Genomic DNA, 15548 nt, shown 5'->3' on the forward strand with positions numbered 1-15548 from the left:
CCCCTGCGGGCAGAGAAGGGTCCCCCAGAGGAGTGACGCCCGCGTGGTGACCCCCCCCCGCCACCGAGTCTACCAGCAAAGGACCCCGGACACGGGGGATGTGCTGCACCCCCCACTCCCAACCCGTGCCCGTGTCCCCCCAGCCTGTGCCCATGTCCCCGCAGTCCATCCTCCCAGAGCGGGGCTGGGGCCGCGGGGACACGCGTGGCCCTGGAGCATCTCGGGGACGTCAGGGATGCGGGTCCAGCCCAGGCGCGCATGGGCTGGGCTGGGAGAGCCCTCTCCTGGTCGGTGGCTGTGGAGTGGCTGTGCCGGGGAGCCCGGCTTTTCCAAGGAATCGGCCCGCTGTGCCAGGCAGTCCGGCTGTCCCCAGGAGCCCGGCCCAGCCCCCGCTCAGCATTACCCGGGCTGGTTCCACGGGAAGACGCTCCACCCTCGTAGGTCCCTCTGGAAGCTGGGGTCCCGTCCCCCAGATCCCCTCTGCCAGGGGTCGCTGCCAGGATTCTCTGCGGTGCTCACCCAGCTGAGGGGGGTCCCTGGGATGGGACAGTGTCCCTGGAATGGCACAGGGACTGGTGGCCATGGTGGGATAGGGTGGGAGCAGTGTCCTTGCACTGGGACGGGGACGGATGCCCGTGGTGGGACAGGGGTGGAGCATCGTCCCTGTGCTGGGACAGGGATGGAGCAGCGTCCTCACACCGGGAATGAGCATCTCTGTGGTGGGACAGAGAGCAGCCACTTGTCCCCGCAGTGGGATAGGGTCCTCAGCCTGGCAAAGGCTCGGAGGGAGGGAGCTTGGTGGCACTCGCCATGTGCCATCGGCTCCATTCTGGGAGACTCCCGGCCCAGACATGGAAATCGCGTGGAGTGTGGGACACGGGGAAGACGTCAGCGGGATGAGCTGAAGGGGACCAAGGGCCGGAGCATCCTCACAGATGAAATCTGGGGAGGCCCTTGCCCGGGCCCCGCGCGGGTGAGAAGCGGAGCCCCATCGTTTTCCAAACCTTTATTGTAAATAAATTTCTGCGACATTGCAGGAGGCGGCCGGGGCCGGAGCCGGGGCCGAGCCAGGAGGGTGCGGCAGCTCCGGCACCGGCTCCAGCGGCTCCAGCGGCTCCAGCGGCGGCTCCAGCGGCTCCCAGCACGTGCAAAGCAGGAGCGGAGGCGCGGCGGGCGCTGGGCGGGGGCGGCGGAGCCCCCCGGGCCCGGCCCGGCTGCGGGCGGTAGCGGAGCGAGGCGGTGCGGGGTGGCGGCGGTGCGGTGAGGGGGGCACGGGGGGGCCCCGCCCCGCTGTGCTTGTCCCCGGCTGCGGGACAGGACGGGGCCCGTGGGCTCAGCCTGCGGGGGCTGGGGGGGGTTCTGCTCTCTTGGCTCTGGAAGCACCGGGTGTCCCCCCCGCCACGCCACGGGTGCCCCCCTCGTCCCCACCATGGGCCCTCCCGCCCTCCCGCCCTTACAGCGTTAAAATCATTAAGAAAAGTCCTGATATTTATATATATATATATATTAATGTCCCCAAACCCAGTGACAACGGTGGCTTCTTGTTCTGAGCCAGAGGTGTCCCCTTGCCCGGGAAGCACCTCGGGGCTGTGGCTGTGACAGCTGTGGGGACACTGCGGTGACAGTGATAGGGATGGGGGTTGATCCAGACCCCTCCCGTGCCCACGGTGGCCTCAGGTCCCCGTGTCCCCCCGCCTGTCGCTCGTATGTCACACAAGAAGCCACCAGAGAAGCCCAGTCTGGGGATGTCCAGCCACCCCCATTCTGCTGTCACCCCCCCACCCTGTCCCCTGTGGTGCTACCCGTGGGTGCTGTGGCTGCCCAGTGGGGCTGTCACACCAGGCTGGGGCCACCTCCTGCCTTGGCTTGGGGACAGCCTCGGTCACCCTCAGTCTCCATGGCAAAGGGGCTTGGTGTGGGGCAGGGACACCAGGCAAGGGGGACACACAGAGGGGACACCCCACACTGCCATGGGCATGGCATGTCATCCCCCGTTGTCACCCTGCTGAGCGTCTCCAGGAGTGTCCCCACACATACAGACACACACCTCGAGTGTCACCAGGGGTGTCCCCCTCCATGCTGAATGTCACCAGTGGTTGAAGGGACCAGTGTGGCCCCTGGTGCTTTGTGGTGCTGTGGGTTGGGTGGCCCTACAGAGTCACCCCATGCAGAGTGACATGTGCCACATGCCTTGGGACAGGGTTACACATCCCCCACACCTGCCCTGGGGATGGGGAACACCCATCCTGGGGGGGACAGGTGCCACGAGCCTGTCCTGGGGCTGGGGTGACATGTGTCACCATAAAAGTGCCCCACGTGCCACCAGTCCAGGGCTCACCCTGTGCCCCAGTCCCCCGGGGAGGGCCCTGCTGTCACCTGCCCCCCCAACTCCAGTGTCACCAGTTTGGGTTCACCTGCCTGAGCTGGGGAAGTGGTGGGGGGACAGCCCCCACCCTAGAGGAAGAGTTGTCACCTGTGGGTGCCGGTCCCACCACTGGGGACCTTGGGGTCTCATGGCTTGGGGGGTGTAGCCATGACATGGGGGGTTGGGGGAAGTTTGAGGGGATATATCCCATATGGGGGCTGCTGAGCCACTTTGGGGGGGAGGGAAGCACATCTGGGGGTGCAGTCCTTGGTCCCCATCTGGGCTGGGGGGACACAACTCCCAGGCCCTGCACTGGGAGAGGGGTGCTGGCCTGGTACTGGGCATACTGGCCTCATCCTGGGGGACACGGGGCTGCCTTTTGGGGGACCCAGGCCCCCAGGCTGGAAGATGTTGCTGGGGGGGCAGGGAGGGGGATGTGGGGCCGGGGGCTCCCCGCTGGCCCCCGCAGGTACATTCATCCCGGTGCCGAGTGCCGCCAGCCCGGGGGGGCCGGGGGTCCCTGTACATTCGTGGTGGTGCAGTGGGGGGGTCGGGGGGTGGTCCCGGGTGCCCCCCCACCGCTCTCCTCCTCGGCCGGACCCTCGGCAGCGCCGCCCCATTTAATTGCTGTTAATGAGGCGCTGGGGGGGTGGGGCAGAGCAGCCCCGCTCAGGCCCCCCCGGACCTGCAACACAGAAGTGGGGTGTGTTTAGTGGGGGGCTGTGACAAGGGGGTGACACATGGGGGGACACTGAGCTGAAATGAGCCAGCACCGGGGGGGGGCTGCTGCCAGGCCCCCCCAGCCGCTGTCCCTGTTCAGCTGTGGGGGCACAGAGATGGAGACAGCACGGCCGGACACACAGCGACACGGACAGACGGGCCCGGGGGCTCCCACGCCGTCAGGCTGCCGGACGGTGACGGTGACAGGGACGGTGACGGGACGATGGGGGGGACACGGTTACACTCCCTGCTGCGCCGGGTCGTACCTTCCTCGGCGGATGTTCCTTGGGGGGGTGGCAGGGGGAGAGGAGAGGAGCATTAGTGCCACCCCCAAGTCTCTGCTGCTCCCCACGGTGTGTTTCCCCCCCCCCCGCGGTGTCCCTGGTCCCACAGGTAGCAGCAGTGTCCCGGTGCCAGGCAGGGGCACACACAGGGGGCCACTGACACAGCCCCCGCCCCGGCACCCCATGCTTGGGGACAGACACGGCCACGGGGTCGGGGTGACAGTGACACCCCAATGGTACATGCAGGCAGGGCAGGCAGGGCCAGGGGGCAGGCAGGGGCTGGGACAAGGGACCAGGCAGGGTCAGAGGACCAGGCAGGGACAAGGGGACCGGGGGCCACACTGCAGGGGATGACCAGCTGGGGGGACTGGCAGTGCCCCGGGGGGGCACAGGCCTGGTCCTGGGGTGGTGACGGTGCACGGGGAGGACGTGGCCGGTGACAGCAGCAGAGGGGACGAGCCATGCGGTGGCTGCTTACTTAAATCCCCAGCCTGTCCCCCCAAGGACGATGGCAGCCACCAGCACGGCCCCCGCGATGGAGCCGATAATGATATTGGTGCCACTGGGACCTGTGACAGAGGGGACAGGGAGGAGGGGACAGGGTCACACGTCAGTGGGAAGGAGACACGGGGACATGGGGACACAGCCCCAGCGATGTCCCAGTGCCAGGGGGACTTGGGAAAGGGACAAGCCCAGCCACAGGGAACATGTCAGTAGGAAGGGGACATGAGGACACCAGGACACAGCCCCAGGGCAGTCCTAGTGCTGTGAGGACCTGGGAGGGGGACAAACCCAGCCATAGGGAGACACCTCAGTGGGGAGGGGACGCAGGGACACAGGGACACAGTCCCAGGGACACCCAGTGCTGTGGGGACCCGGGAGAGGGGGCAAACCCAGCCGAGCTGCGGCACCGGGGTGGGGGGACACTCTGGATCCCCGGTGTGGATGTGGACAAAGTGGGACCCCCCCAGTCTGCAGTGCCTGGGGCCGGCGGGTTGCAGGGAGCCCGTCCCCCCCCGCGGGCACACGGACCCTTGTATCGCTCCGTCTCCCCCGTCGGCTTCGGCTCCGGGATGGGGTCGTAGACGCTGCAGTCCTTCCCCGTCCACTCCGTCCGGCAGATGCACTTCCCCTCGTTACTGCAAACCTACGCAGGGACGGTGTCACCCCCGTGACCGTGACACCCCCCGGGTCCCCTCTGTCCCCGCCGTGCCCCTCACCCCGTGGTCGAAGCAGATCTTCCCGTCCCAGCTGCCGGGGCAGGAGCTGAAGTTAAAGGCGGTGGCTGGAAGGCATTTGCGGTCGAGACAGAGCATTCCGGGCCCGCAGGGCGTCCCGTCCTCCACGTAGCTCAGGTCTGAGCCGTCCACCAGCTGCACGTGGCCCCCCCTGTGCCGGGACAGCCAGAGCGGGTGGCACCGGGACCGCCCTGCCCCAGGGCCCCCGCTGTCCCCGCGGTGACACCCACCTGCAGTCCACGTAGCGGTTCTGGTGGAAGAAGGTGGTGGTGGCGATTTCCCCGCTGAGCTCCCCCACCCGCGGCGACCCCGAGATGTTGGCGCAGAGGAGGAAGCCGCAGAGGACGTCCCTGCAAGGCGGCGGTGGTGTCACTGGGGTGGCGGGGGGCGCCAGGAGGGGGCGCGGGGACGAGGGTCACTCACTGCTTGTTGCACTGCAGCCAGCCCAGGCCCTCGCGCCCGCAGTTCCCCCGCTCCGTCCCCTCCACGTTCAGCTTCTCGTAGCAGAAGCGCTCGGCCGAGCCTGGGGGAGAGAGGGTGTCACCTGCCTGTCACCCGCCTGTCACCCCCTGTGTCCCCCACCCCAGGCCCACACTCACCACGGCCCCACAGGGCATTGCACTGACGGTCTCGGGTTTTGCAGCGCCCGCCGTAGCATCGTCCCTGTGAGAGGGGAGAGGAGTCAGGGGTTGGAGAGGGACCAGGGGCTGCAGAGGGGTGAGGGGGCTGCAGAGGGGTGAGGGGGCTGCAGAGGGACTGGGGGCTGCAGAGGGTCTCCCACATGTGCATGGCTGTGGAGATGTGCAGGGACAATGAGCTCCCCACACGTGTGCCTGGCCCCGAGCCCACCGCCCTGGCTCATGCAGTGCAAGGAGTGGGACCCTCACGTGTGCACTGCCACGGGACAGCAGTGGGCACACAGGGACCCCGGTTGACCCCAAAACCTGCACAGACTGGTTTGGGATGGAAGGGACCTTAAAGAGCATCCATTCCACCCTCCTTCCATGGACAGGGACACTTTCCACTAGGCCAGGTTGCTCCAAGCCCTGTCCAACCTGGCCTTGGACAGTCCCAATGCTCTTCCAACAAACACGCCCAAGCCCCGATGCTGGAGCCCACGGGGACATGCCCAGCTCCAGGGCCCTGTCTGACCACACAGGGCTGGACTCACCTGCTCATTCTCACAGAAGTATCCATCCAGCTTGTGGAGGTTGGGGGGACACTGTGGGGACGTGGAAAAGAGGGCAGGTGATGCCACATGGCCCCACAATGTGTCCCACTGTGTCCCCAGCCCCACTCACCTGGCTGGAGTCCCCGGTGCAGCTCTCGGGGATGTCACACTCGTTCACAGCCTCCCGGCAGGACACACCCCGTGGCTCGTACTGCACAGGGTGTGACACCAACACATCAGGAATGGGACAGAACCTTTAGGGGATCCCCAGATCCAGAGCCCCCCCAGCGCCACACCTTGCAGCCCTTGCAGCAGAGCCCGTCGCTGCACATGGCGTCGTGGGTCAGGGTGCACTTCTTGCAGCAGTTCCCCCCGCTCCTTGCACACTCCTGCCAGGACAGCAGCCAGAACCACAGCCATCAGCCCTCTGGCATCCCCGAGATGCCCCCACAGTGTCGGGGAGCAGCCCCCCATCTGGTGAGCAGCCCCCCGTCCCCGCTCACCGCCAGCGAGCCACAGTCACACTCCTCGCCCGCCTCCACGAAGCCGTTGCCGCACTCCGGAGGGTCCAGGAGCTGCCGGGACCAAGGGGGAGACGTGGCACACACACATGAGAGCTTCTGGGGGACCCCGAGCCAAGTGTTGCCACGAGCCCCCCAAAAAGGGCATCACATCCCTGGGGAACGGCAGCACCCCCAAACCGCTGTCAAGCACGAGGGTGCAGCTCTTCCCTGGCCGCTGACCCCAGGTTCAACACCGGCACCGTTACCTTGGCTGTGACAGGGGCTGGGGACACCACGAGTCCCAGGTGACCCCGGGAGCCACCCCCGGAGCATCAATCCCCGCTGTGATCCCCAAGGTCGGGGGCCGGGGGGCCTGTTACCTTCAGGGGTTTGTTGAAGAGGCAGCTGCCGCCGCCGTCCTGCAGGAATTGGTTGTACTCGTCGATGCTGCATCGGGAAAACTTCCTCGGGAGGTAATACCTGTGGGGTGGGGGCCACTGTCACCCCCTGCCCTGCCTGGGGCACGGCCAGGCACCTGAACCGGGGCAGGACCCTCCGCGATGCCCCTGCCGGGAGCAGTGACACGGGGTGTGCAGGGGACGTGGCAGTGCCACCCCGAGCGGGCACCCACCCTGTGTCCTCCATGATACAGCCCAGCCACGAGTCCGGACACCGGCAGTCCCCTGGGGGGAGAGGAGAGGGGCTGGGGGATGCCGGCTGTCCCGTGCCAGCCTGGTGGCACCGCGGTGTGTCCCCATTGTCCCCAACCCCCCGGCGGTGGCGGGTGGTACCTGCGGCCGTGCGGTGCTTGTTCCACATCATGCCCACGTTCTGCCCCAGGGTCTGTGCCAGTGTCACCGCCATGGCCGCCACGTTGCCGTACTACACAGGAGCCACGGGGTGTCACCGCGGGGACCCCCGTCCCTGTGCCCAGCCCGCCCTCGCGGGGGTCTCTCCGCACCCACCTCGTTGACGCCGCCGGCGCGGGCGGGGGAGCAAATGCCCCCCACGAAGGCGGTGCCGCTGCGGCTGCTCTGGAACGTCCGGCCCCTGCGAGGAAGAGGATGGTGGAGACGGGGGACACAACCCCCGGGCCCGGGGGGCATACGGGGCTGTGGTGCTCACGAGAAGAGGTGGACGGTGTCGCTGTGCTCCGCCAGCCCCTCCCGCCGGTACTTCACAAACTCGTTCAGGGTCTCCAGGGAGTCCGGTCCCATCCGGATCCGATCCTCCGCCGCCCACGTCTCCATGGCCACCAGCACGATGCGGGTATTGAGTTGCTCCTTGTAGATCTGCGGGGACGAGGGGACGGTGCTGGGGATGAGACCCCTCCCAGGAACAAAGCCACCAGTTACTGGGAACAAACCCCTGGGGACAAATCCCCCAGGAGCTGGACACACACATCCGTAACCAGGGACAATTCCCCAGGGACAAACCAGCAATGGGACAAACCCAGCAAGTGCCAGAGAAAAAAAAATAGTGGGACAAACACCCTGGGGATCAACTCCCAAGGGACCAACCCAGTCGGTGCTGAGGACCAACCCCCCAGGATAAACCTGCCAGGAATGAGGGACAAGCTCCCTGGGGACAAACCCATCAGCTGCTGGGGACAGTCCCTCCAAGGACAAACCCCCAGTGACAAACCCACCAAGGATTGGGGACAAACCCCCTCTCCAGGGATAAGCCCACACTGGGGACAAATCCCCTGAGAACGAACCCCCCAGGAACAAACCAGAGATAAGCCCCCCAGCTACAACCCACCCCGAGAGACAAATTCCCCCGAGAGACAACCCCTCCCCCGGGATCCCCCCCCTCACCATGTCAGCCAGGTTGACCACGGACTTGGCGAAGTTGCTGGTGAGAACCACGGACTTGCGGAGCTGCAGGAACTGGGGGGACACCAGGGATCAGGTAAGGTTGGGGGGGGGTCCACCCTGACCTCTCACCCCCCTGCCAGCCCCGGAGACCCCCACGCTCACCAGTTGGTGGTCGTTCACCACGGCCAGCTCGATGTACTTGGTCTCGCTGTGCACCGTGTGCTGGGCTCGGCGGACCTGCGGAGGGAGCCCGCGCTGAGCCGGCCCCGGCCGGATCGGCCACCCGGACGGGGCTCCTGACCCCGCCAGGGATGTTTGGGATGCAGGGAGTGGGGAAAACCGCTGAGTGGGCTTGGGACGGAGCCCCTGCATTATTCCAGTGGATCCCCTGGGCATCCCCAAGCCCAGGCAGGAGCAGCACCCGCAGCCAACAGTCAGAGATCAACCCAGGTCAAGCTTGTCCCCTGCCCCACATCCTCTGTCCCCTGCCTCACGTCCTGTGTCCCTGCCCCACGTCTGTGTCCCTGCCCTGTGTCCCCCGCTGTCCCCGCTGACCTGCCGCCGCCGCCGCAGCTTTGGTATCCCACCCGTGTCTCGCTGGCTCAGCACAGGGAAAAGGCAGCCTGGAGGGAAGGGACAAAGCTGGTGGGACACCAGGACACAGTGCCACCAGTCCCCGGGGACGAGCGCCGGCTCTGCACAGAGGCTCACCCGGGCGGGGGCAGCTGGGGACGCGCTGGACGACGTGCGGTCGGAGGCCCTGCCGTGGGGAAAGGAGTGTCATGGCCACGTGTGGAGAGCGGACTGCCCCGACCCCGTGTCCCCAAGGCTGTCCCCCAGCCTGGGGGAACTGAGGAAGCACACGGCAGGTCCCAGTGCTACCACTCACCTGCCCGTGCTCGGCGCCCGCCTGGGGCTCGATCAGGTAGGTGGCTCGGCCGTCCGAGAAGACCCCCCTGCAAGCAGAGAGAGGGTTGTCGGGGTGCAGAGGGGTGCAGTCCCCCCAGCTCCCCTTTTGGCAGTGGCGGGGTACTCACCGCAGGCCCTGGCAGCTGGAGAGGGCGGCGAAGGAGCGGGGCTGCCCCCGGATCCGGCCCTGGTAGTAGCAGTGCTCCCCCGCGCCCTGCGGAGCGGGGACGGTGCTGAGCACGGGGGGCCCACCCCGCCATGCACCCCCAGGGGCTGTACCCCAGGCTGGGGGCTCTGGGGCTCACTGCCCGGCACCCTCGGGGTACGCCCACAGCACGCGGGGATCCCCATCACCGCCCCTGTGTCAGGAGCATCCCCCATCACCATGGCAACAGCCCATGCACGAGCTGGTACACCAGGGGCACTCGGGGGCACCCAGGGGGAAGGTGTGTGCTGAGCTGCTGTCGGGGCCACTCCAGGGCTTCTGTAGGATTTATAAACCTGCCACCATGACCCCAGCGCTGGCGTGGCATGGCTTGGCTTGGCAAGGTGTGGCTCGCAGCTTACCGTGCTGTGGCTGCCGTTGCCGCCCGCGCCGAGGTGCCGCTCCACGTAGTGAGAGGCGAGGAGGTGGCTGCCGGGAGCAGGTAGGGGGTGAGAGGCCGTGGGGTGGGGAGGAAGAGGAGGAAGAGGGAGACAACAGCAGCCATCCATGCACACGATATCACCCCAGTGTGGGAGCCCTGCCGCTATCCCTATACGTGGAATCATCCCACGGTGGGACCCCTCTCCAGTTTGGGAGGGTGCTGGCACCCCATGGACCCCACGGGCTCAGCCCCCAGTACTGAAACTGGGACGGCTCTGCACAACTCCCCCATCCCCGAGCACCCCCAGCTCCTCCACCCCCTCCCTCCTGCTGGGGGGCGGCAGCAGCCCCACGGTGGGTGCCCTCCCCAGGACCCCCGCGGGGGTCACCCATCACTCACTGGTTCAGCCGGAGGTCGAGGGTGAAGGCGGAGCCGAAGGCGTGCACCACGAAGCTCACCTGCGCCAGATGCAGCCCCTGCAGGAGAGCCCGGGCCGTCAGCACCCCCCAAACTAATAACTAAAATAACAATTAAAACCTCAACCCAAACAGGCAGCCCGTGAAGCTGCACTGTTATTTTTAAACCCCAAAAATTCAGCATAAAGGAAATCACTGGGTTTTTTTATCCTCAATCCCATCACCACCCCCGTGGTACCGGGAGGGCTCCCGTGTCCCATCGCCCCCTCCCCAGGTGCCGGGGTGGGGTGGGGGGTCCCCCCGGTGCTGGGCCCAGCTCGGCCGCCGCAGCCGAGCCGGCGCTTCTCCCTCCCTGCGGCGCCCGGCGCTCCTGACCTAATTCCTGCCGCCGGCAGCGGGAGATGGAGCTGGAGCGGCAGCGGGAGCCGAGCGCTGCGGCGTGGCCTGAGACCCCGCAAACTCACCGCACGGGTGAGAGCCCAGCCCCGCCAGCGGGTCCCTCGGGAGCTCCGGCGCTTCACACGGAGAAGCCGGGAAAAGGCAAACCCTCCCTGGGGCTCCTTGTCCCCTCGCCGGGACCCGGCACGGCCCGGGATGGAGACGCAGGGGGGGAGAACCCGTTTGTCACCACGGGAGGGGATGTCCCGCGCCAAGAGCGCATCCCCGGGGTCAGGCAGCGCGGCTGGAGAGAGTCACCGGAGCTCTGCCGCCGGGACCCAGCCCCGAGTTCCCGGGACCTCCGCCGCTCCATCCCCCCGTGGCTCGTTGGTTTAACACCTCCCTGGCCTCCCGCCAGCGCGGCGGCTGCCGGCGCTTCCCGGCGTCCGGCGGTTTCACTCGATGCCGGGTGTAAATCACCTTTGCGGTGAGCGCAGCTCATCATCCCCCCTTTCCCCGGCGCGGGCGGGGATCGATGGGCGCCGGCCTGGGCGGCTGCCAGAGCCTCAACCCCCCCGGGCCGGATGGGAGCCTGTGCCGCTCCCTGAAACGCTGGGAGCACCAGCCAGCGGGATAAAGGACGCACCGAGCCCAGGGGGGTTGGGGAGCAGCACAGGGTGGGACACGGGGGGCTGCTCCCACAGGGCCTGGATCCCTCCTCGGCAGAGCCACGAACTCATTCCTTATGCTGTGGGAGCCCTGCCCGCCACCTGCTCGATCCCGTTCCATCTCTCCCAACGCCCGGGTGCTGCCAATACCCAGATTTAATGGGATTTCGAGGCACAGCTCGGTGTCCCTTCGGGGTGGATGGCAGTGGGATGGTCCCTGCGGGGACGAGGGCTCTGGTTTGGGATACTGGTGCCCACACGTGCACTGGGAGGCAGCTGGACCAGCAGCAGCGGCTGCCTGGGGACCTGCCACCCGCCTGGGACCCCGGACAGGGAACGGGTGGGGGGCTCCGGTTCACTTACGGGTCCTCCTCTTCCTCTTCGTCCAGGCTCATTCCTGACCCTGGTGTCCAGCTGATGCTTTGAGACTTCTCCTCCTCCCGAGCTCTGCCCCACCAACCTGCTGGGGTGGGTGATCTGGGAGACCACCCGCCCGTCCTGCCATCCGGCCCGCGGGACCCTCCGCGGCACCGCCCCGGCCTGCGCGGCGGGACCTGCGGGACAGGGACAGGGGTGACCCCGGGGGTGGGACACGGGGCTGGGACACGGGGGGATAGGGTTGAAGAGGGATGGGGACAAGGAGGGACAGGGACACGGGAAGATGAAGACATGGGGGGATGGGGATGAGGAGGGGTAGGTACACGAGGGAATGGGACACATGGAGACGGAGTTGGGAAACATGCTCTGGGGGTGCCCCGAGTGTGGCACTGCATCCCGAAGGGGACAGCCGTGGAATGCGGAGGGTGGCTGGACAGCTGGGGACGCGGGGGGACATCCAGGTACGCTGGTGTGTCCAGGAGGGGACATCGAGGAAGTACGGGCTGGGGAGTGCCCAGGGGATGGAGGGGACCGATACAGGAGCACGTCTGGGAGGGGAAGCTCAGGGGGCCTCAGATGCAGTGGCACATCCTAAAGGGGACACCCAGGGGACATGGGGGGGACTCAGAAATGCCATCACACCTGGAGGAAGGGTTAGAGGGGTTGTCAGCATATCATAGAGGGAACATCCAGGGAAAAGGGGGACTGGAATGGGGACACATCTGAGAGGGGACACCCAGGGGACAGTGAGGGCCAGGCTGGGGACGCCACCCAGTGGGAGATGGAAGACCGGTATGGGGACACCCCCCAGAGGGGACATCGAGGGGACAGTAGGACTGGTGCAGGGACACCTTCGGAGGCGATACCCAGGGGACACGGGGGTGGCCGCTATAGGGACATATCCCAAGGGGATGTGGAGAGCTGCTATGAGGACACCTATGGGGACACGCAGGGGACGGGGGAACCGAGATGGGGACACATCCTGGAGGAGACATGAAGGGCTGCTATGGGGCCACCTCCGGAGAGGGGACACGGGGGGGCCACTGCGAACACAGCGAGGTGGGGGGCGCGGGGCCAGAGCGGCTGCGGGGCCGGGGGAGACCGCGGGGCTGGGGCAGGTGCGGGGCCGGGGGGTGGTGCGGGGCCGGGAGCGGGGGGCAGGTGCGGGGCCGGGGCCGGTGCGGGGGGGTCGCGGGCCCGGCCCCTCCCGGGGCTCTGCGGGGCGGCGCTGCGGAAAAATGTGTCGATGCAGCGAAAAAGCCGCAGCGGCGGCGGCGGGGCCGGGAGCGGGAGCGGAGCGGGGCGATGCGGGGCCGGTACCGGGGGCGATGCCGGTGCGGGAGCGGGAGCGGGAGCGGGTCCGGACCTACCTGCCCGCGGGGCGAGCGAGAGCAGCGCGGCCAGCAGCCAGCCCCGCAGCGGGCTCATGGCTCCCTCATGCTCCGCCAGCGGCCGCGCCGGGCCCGCCGCGCCGGGGACCGTCACCGTCCCGTCCGGCCCCCCCGCCCCGGGCCGGGCCGGCAGCGCCGCCCCCGCCCCCGCCCCGCCCGCGGCCCCGGGCCCGCCGGACCGGACCGGCACCGGCACCGGCAGCGCCGGCAGCGGCACCGGCAGCACCGCCCCGGGCCCGCCCCGCCCCACCCGGCCCCGCCGCCCCCGGTACCGGCCCCTTCCCCCCCTCCCCGCCCCGGCTGCCGCAGCGCCGCTGGCACCCGCGGCACTGCAGCACCGGAGCCCCGGCCGGCATCACCCCCCGATCGGCATCACCCCCCGATCGGCATCACCCCCCGTCCCGGGCCGGCATCACCCCCCGATCGGCATCACCCCCCGTCCGGGACCGGAGCCCCCTGCCAGTCCGGGGTACCTCCCACTCCGGCTGGAACTGGGCTGGACCAGCCAGTGCCAGACCCCCCCAGGCAGCATCGGACCGTGTCCTTCCCCAGCCCAGACAGTACAGGAGCACCAGGACTTGATCCCCCCAGTCAACACCGGAGCCTCCGAGGTCTGGACCCCCCAGGCCAAAAGCAGACCCTCTCCAGGCACTACTGCCCCCCACCCCCCCGACGGTGCAGGACTCCCTCCACACACAGCAGTACCAGCCCCTCCAGCTGGTACCAAACCCTTCCACATCATTACCAGGCTTCCCAGCTGGAATTGGAGCCCCCCAGGCTGTACAGAGCCCCCCTCGGCCAGTACCGAGTCCTTGAGTGGTCCTCAGCCCCGAGTTGGTCCCCAGCCAGCCCCGGAACCCCTCCAGACTGTACTGGAGCTGGTACCAGGCTCCCAACCAGTATCAGGGCCCCTGACCATTATCAGAGCCCCCCAACCAGTACCACCCCCCAGCTGGGACTGAGCCCCTCACTGGTCCCCGGTCTGGTGCAGATTTTGGCTGTGGGAGCCCAGCTCTGGAGCCAAGGGGGGTCCCAGGGGAGGGTGCTGAGACCAGGGGTGCTGGTGCCCATGGCAGTGGGGGCACAGGGCAGTTCTGGCCCATCCCCAGTGCGTGGGCAATATCACCTCAGGAAGCACCCGAGCCAAGAACCCCCCACGAGTTGCTCTGATTTTAGGGGATGCTGCAAGGCTGTATACCCCCTGGGGATAACGGAACAATTTTTGGAGAGAGAAACCCCAGATAACCCCTGTTTATTGCAGCTGGGGGGGGGTGTGGGGTGGGTGTACAGCACCGTGGAAGGTGAAACCCAGCCCGTGGGGGGAGGTAGCACAGCCCCAGGTATCCACAGGAGGGGCCATCCTGGGGGGGAACAGGGGCTCTGAGCCCCAGGTGGTGGATGCTGCTAAAAAGACCAGGCTGGTGGTTTCACCTCACATCCCTCACCCTTCTCCAGGATGACTCACCCCCATTTAGACCTTTTGGACCCATTTTGTGTTACCACTCCAGCAAGTCCCTCCTGTGCCCCCTGGCATCGGGCTCCAGCCCCCTCCCGGTGCAGTCAGCACTCAGGGGGGCTCCTTGCATCCCCCAGGGGCACCCTCACACCCCACCTCCTCCCAGCCCCTCCCACGGTGAATCCCGGTGTCCCAGCCCCCAGCCCAGGCTCCAGGGAGCTGTGCCAGTCTCTGTCCCCTCTCCCTCTTTTCCAAGCCCCTGCCTCCAGCCCCCCTGTGCCCACACCCTTCTCACCCCAGGGCTCCCATGTCCACCTTTGGGTGTCCAGGGGCAGCTCTGCAGCCCAAACCCAAACCATGGGAGCAGCTGCTTTGTCCGGCCAGGACGTTCCTGGGGTGTTTTCTGCAGTGAGTTACAAAGGGAGGGTGACACGGGTCCCTCCTGCCCACACCAGAGCCCACCTGGACACTCTCTATACCAGCCCTGCCCTGCTTTTTGTCACTTTTGGGCAGAAGTGGGGAGGGGGGGCAGAAGGAGGTCGGGGTGTGAGGGAAGGAAGGATGGGGCAGGGAGTGGGGAGGGGGACAAGTCCTGGCCCCGTCCTGTCCCTCCTGAGCTCTGCAGCTCAGCCCGTTCCCATCAGCACGGGCAGAGCTTTAACAAGCAAACCCCACAGCAGCCCAGGCTGGAGGGGGTAGGTTCAGCTCAGCCTGGTTTGAGCAGAGAGGAGCTCTAAGGGTCATACTCAGACTGGGGGGGCTCAAAGCCCCCCCAGCATCCCCAGTCTGTGTCTGGCACACCCCCCCAGCACCAGTGACCCCCAGTGCCCGAGCAGCACCTCGGGGGCAGATGAGACTGGATCAGCCCCACCCCTCCCCCCCTGACAGCACAGGGCAGGCAGAGCTTCCAAGCTGAGACCTGCCCTTGGACCTTCCTCTTCCTCTGCCCAATGGGAGAAGGAACCTGCAGTGGAGCTGATCCAGCACCTGCTCAGCACCTCAGGAGGTCTGTGGCGGTGCCAGCCCAAGGGGGCACAACCTTTCCTGGTGCCCTCCTCAGCACCACAGGGACAAAGGGGTGCTTGGCCAGAGGGGGTCTACACCAGGTGACAATGAGCAACCTGGGCTAGTGGAAGGTGTCCCTGCCCGTGGCAGGGGGTTGAAGCTGGATGGACTTTAAGGTTCCTTCCAACCCAAACCATTCCAGGATTTGGTATCTCCAGCCAGCACATCTGACCCAAGGCCTCCAGGGTCCCCAAGCCCAGGG

At 67.4% G+C, this 15548-nt stretch overlaps 1 protein-coding gene across 1 annotated transcript; it reads right to left on the minus strand.

The window, feature by feature from the left end:
* Nucleotides 1–1216: 1216 nt before the first annotated feature.
* ADAM11 (ADAM metallopeptidase domain 11) lies at nucleotides 1217–12877 on the minus strand. The gene is made up of 26 exons (XM_051769707.1): nucleotides 12805–12877; nucleotides 11420–11610; nucleotides 9994–10070; nucleotides 9575–9641; nucleotides 9136–9221; nucleotides 8988–9054; nucleotides 8810–8858; nucleotides 8654–8721; nucleotides 8261–8335; nucleotides 8099–8170; nucleotides 7407–7573; nucleotides 7247–7331; nucleotides 7073–7163; nucleotides 6913–6964; nucleotides 6662–6761; nucleotides 6282–6353; nucleotides 6075–6167; nucleotides 5909–5989; nucleotides 5779–5829; nucleotides 5207–5270; nucleotides 5031–5130; nucleotides 4838–4957; nucleotides 4590–4758; nucleotides 4402–4516; nucleotides 3848–3938; nucleotides 1217–3369 (listed from the first exon to the last, which is right to left on the minus strand). Exons 1-26 carry the CDS (start codon nucleotides 12860–12862, stop codon nucleotides 3324–3326), a joined length of 2307 nt encoding a protein of 768 aa, XP_051625667.1. The 5' UTR covers nucleotides 12863–12877; the 3' UTR covers nucleotides 1217–3323.
* Between the last annotated feature and the right edge of the window lie 2671 nt (nucleotides 12878–15548).

The sequence above is a fragment of the Manacus candei genome, unplaced genomic scaffold, assembly GCF_025592945.1.
Source record: "Manacus candei isolate 608988 ecotype Guabito, Panama unplaced genomic scaffold, ASM2559294v1 h1tg000112l, whole genome shotgun sequence".
Lineage (NCBI taxonomy): Eukaryota > Metazoa > Chordata > Aves > Passeriformes > Pipridae > Manacus > Manacus candei.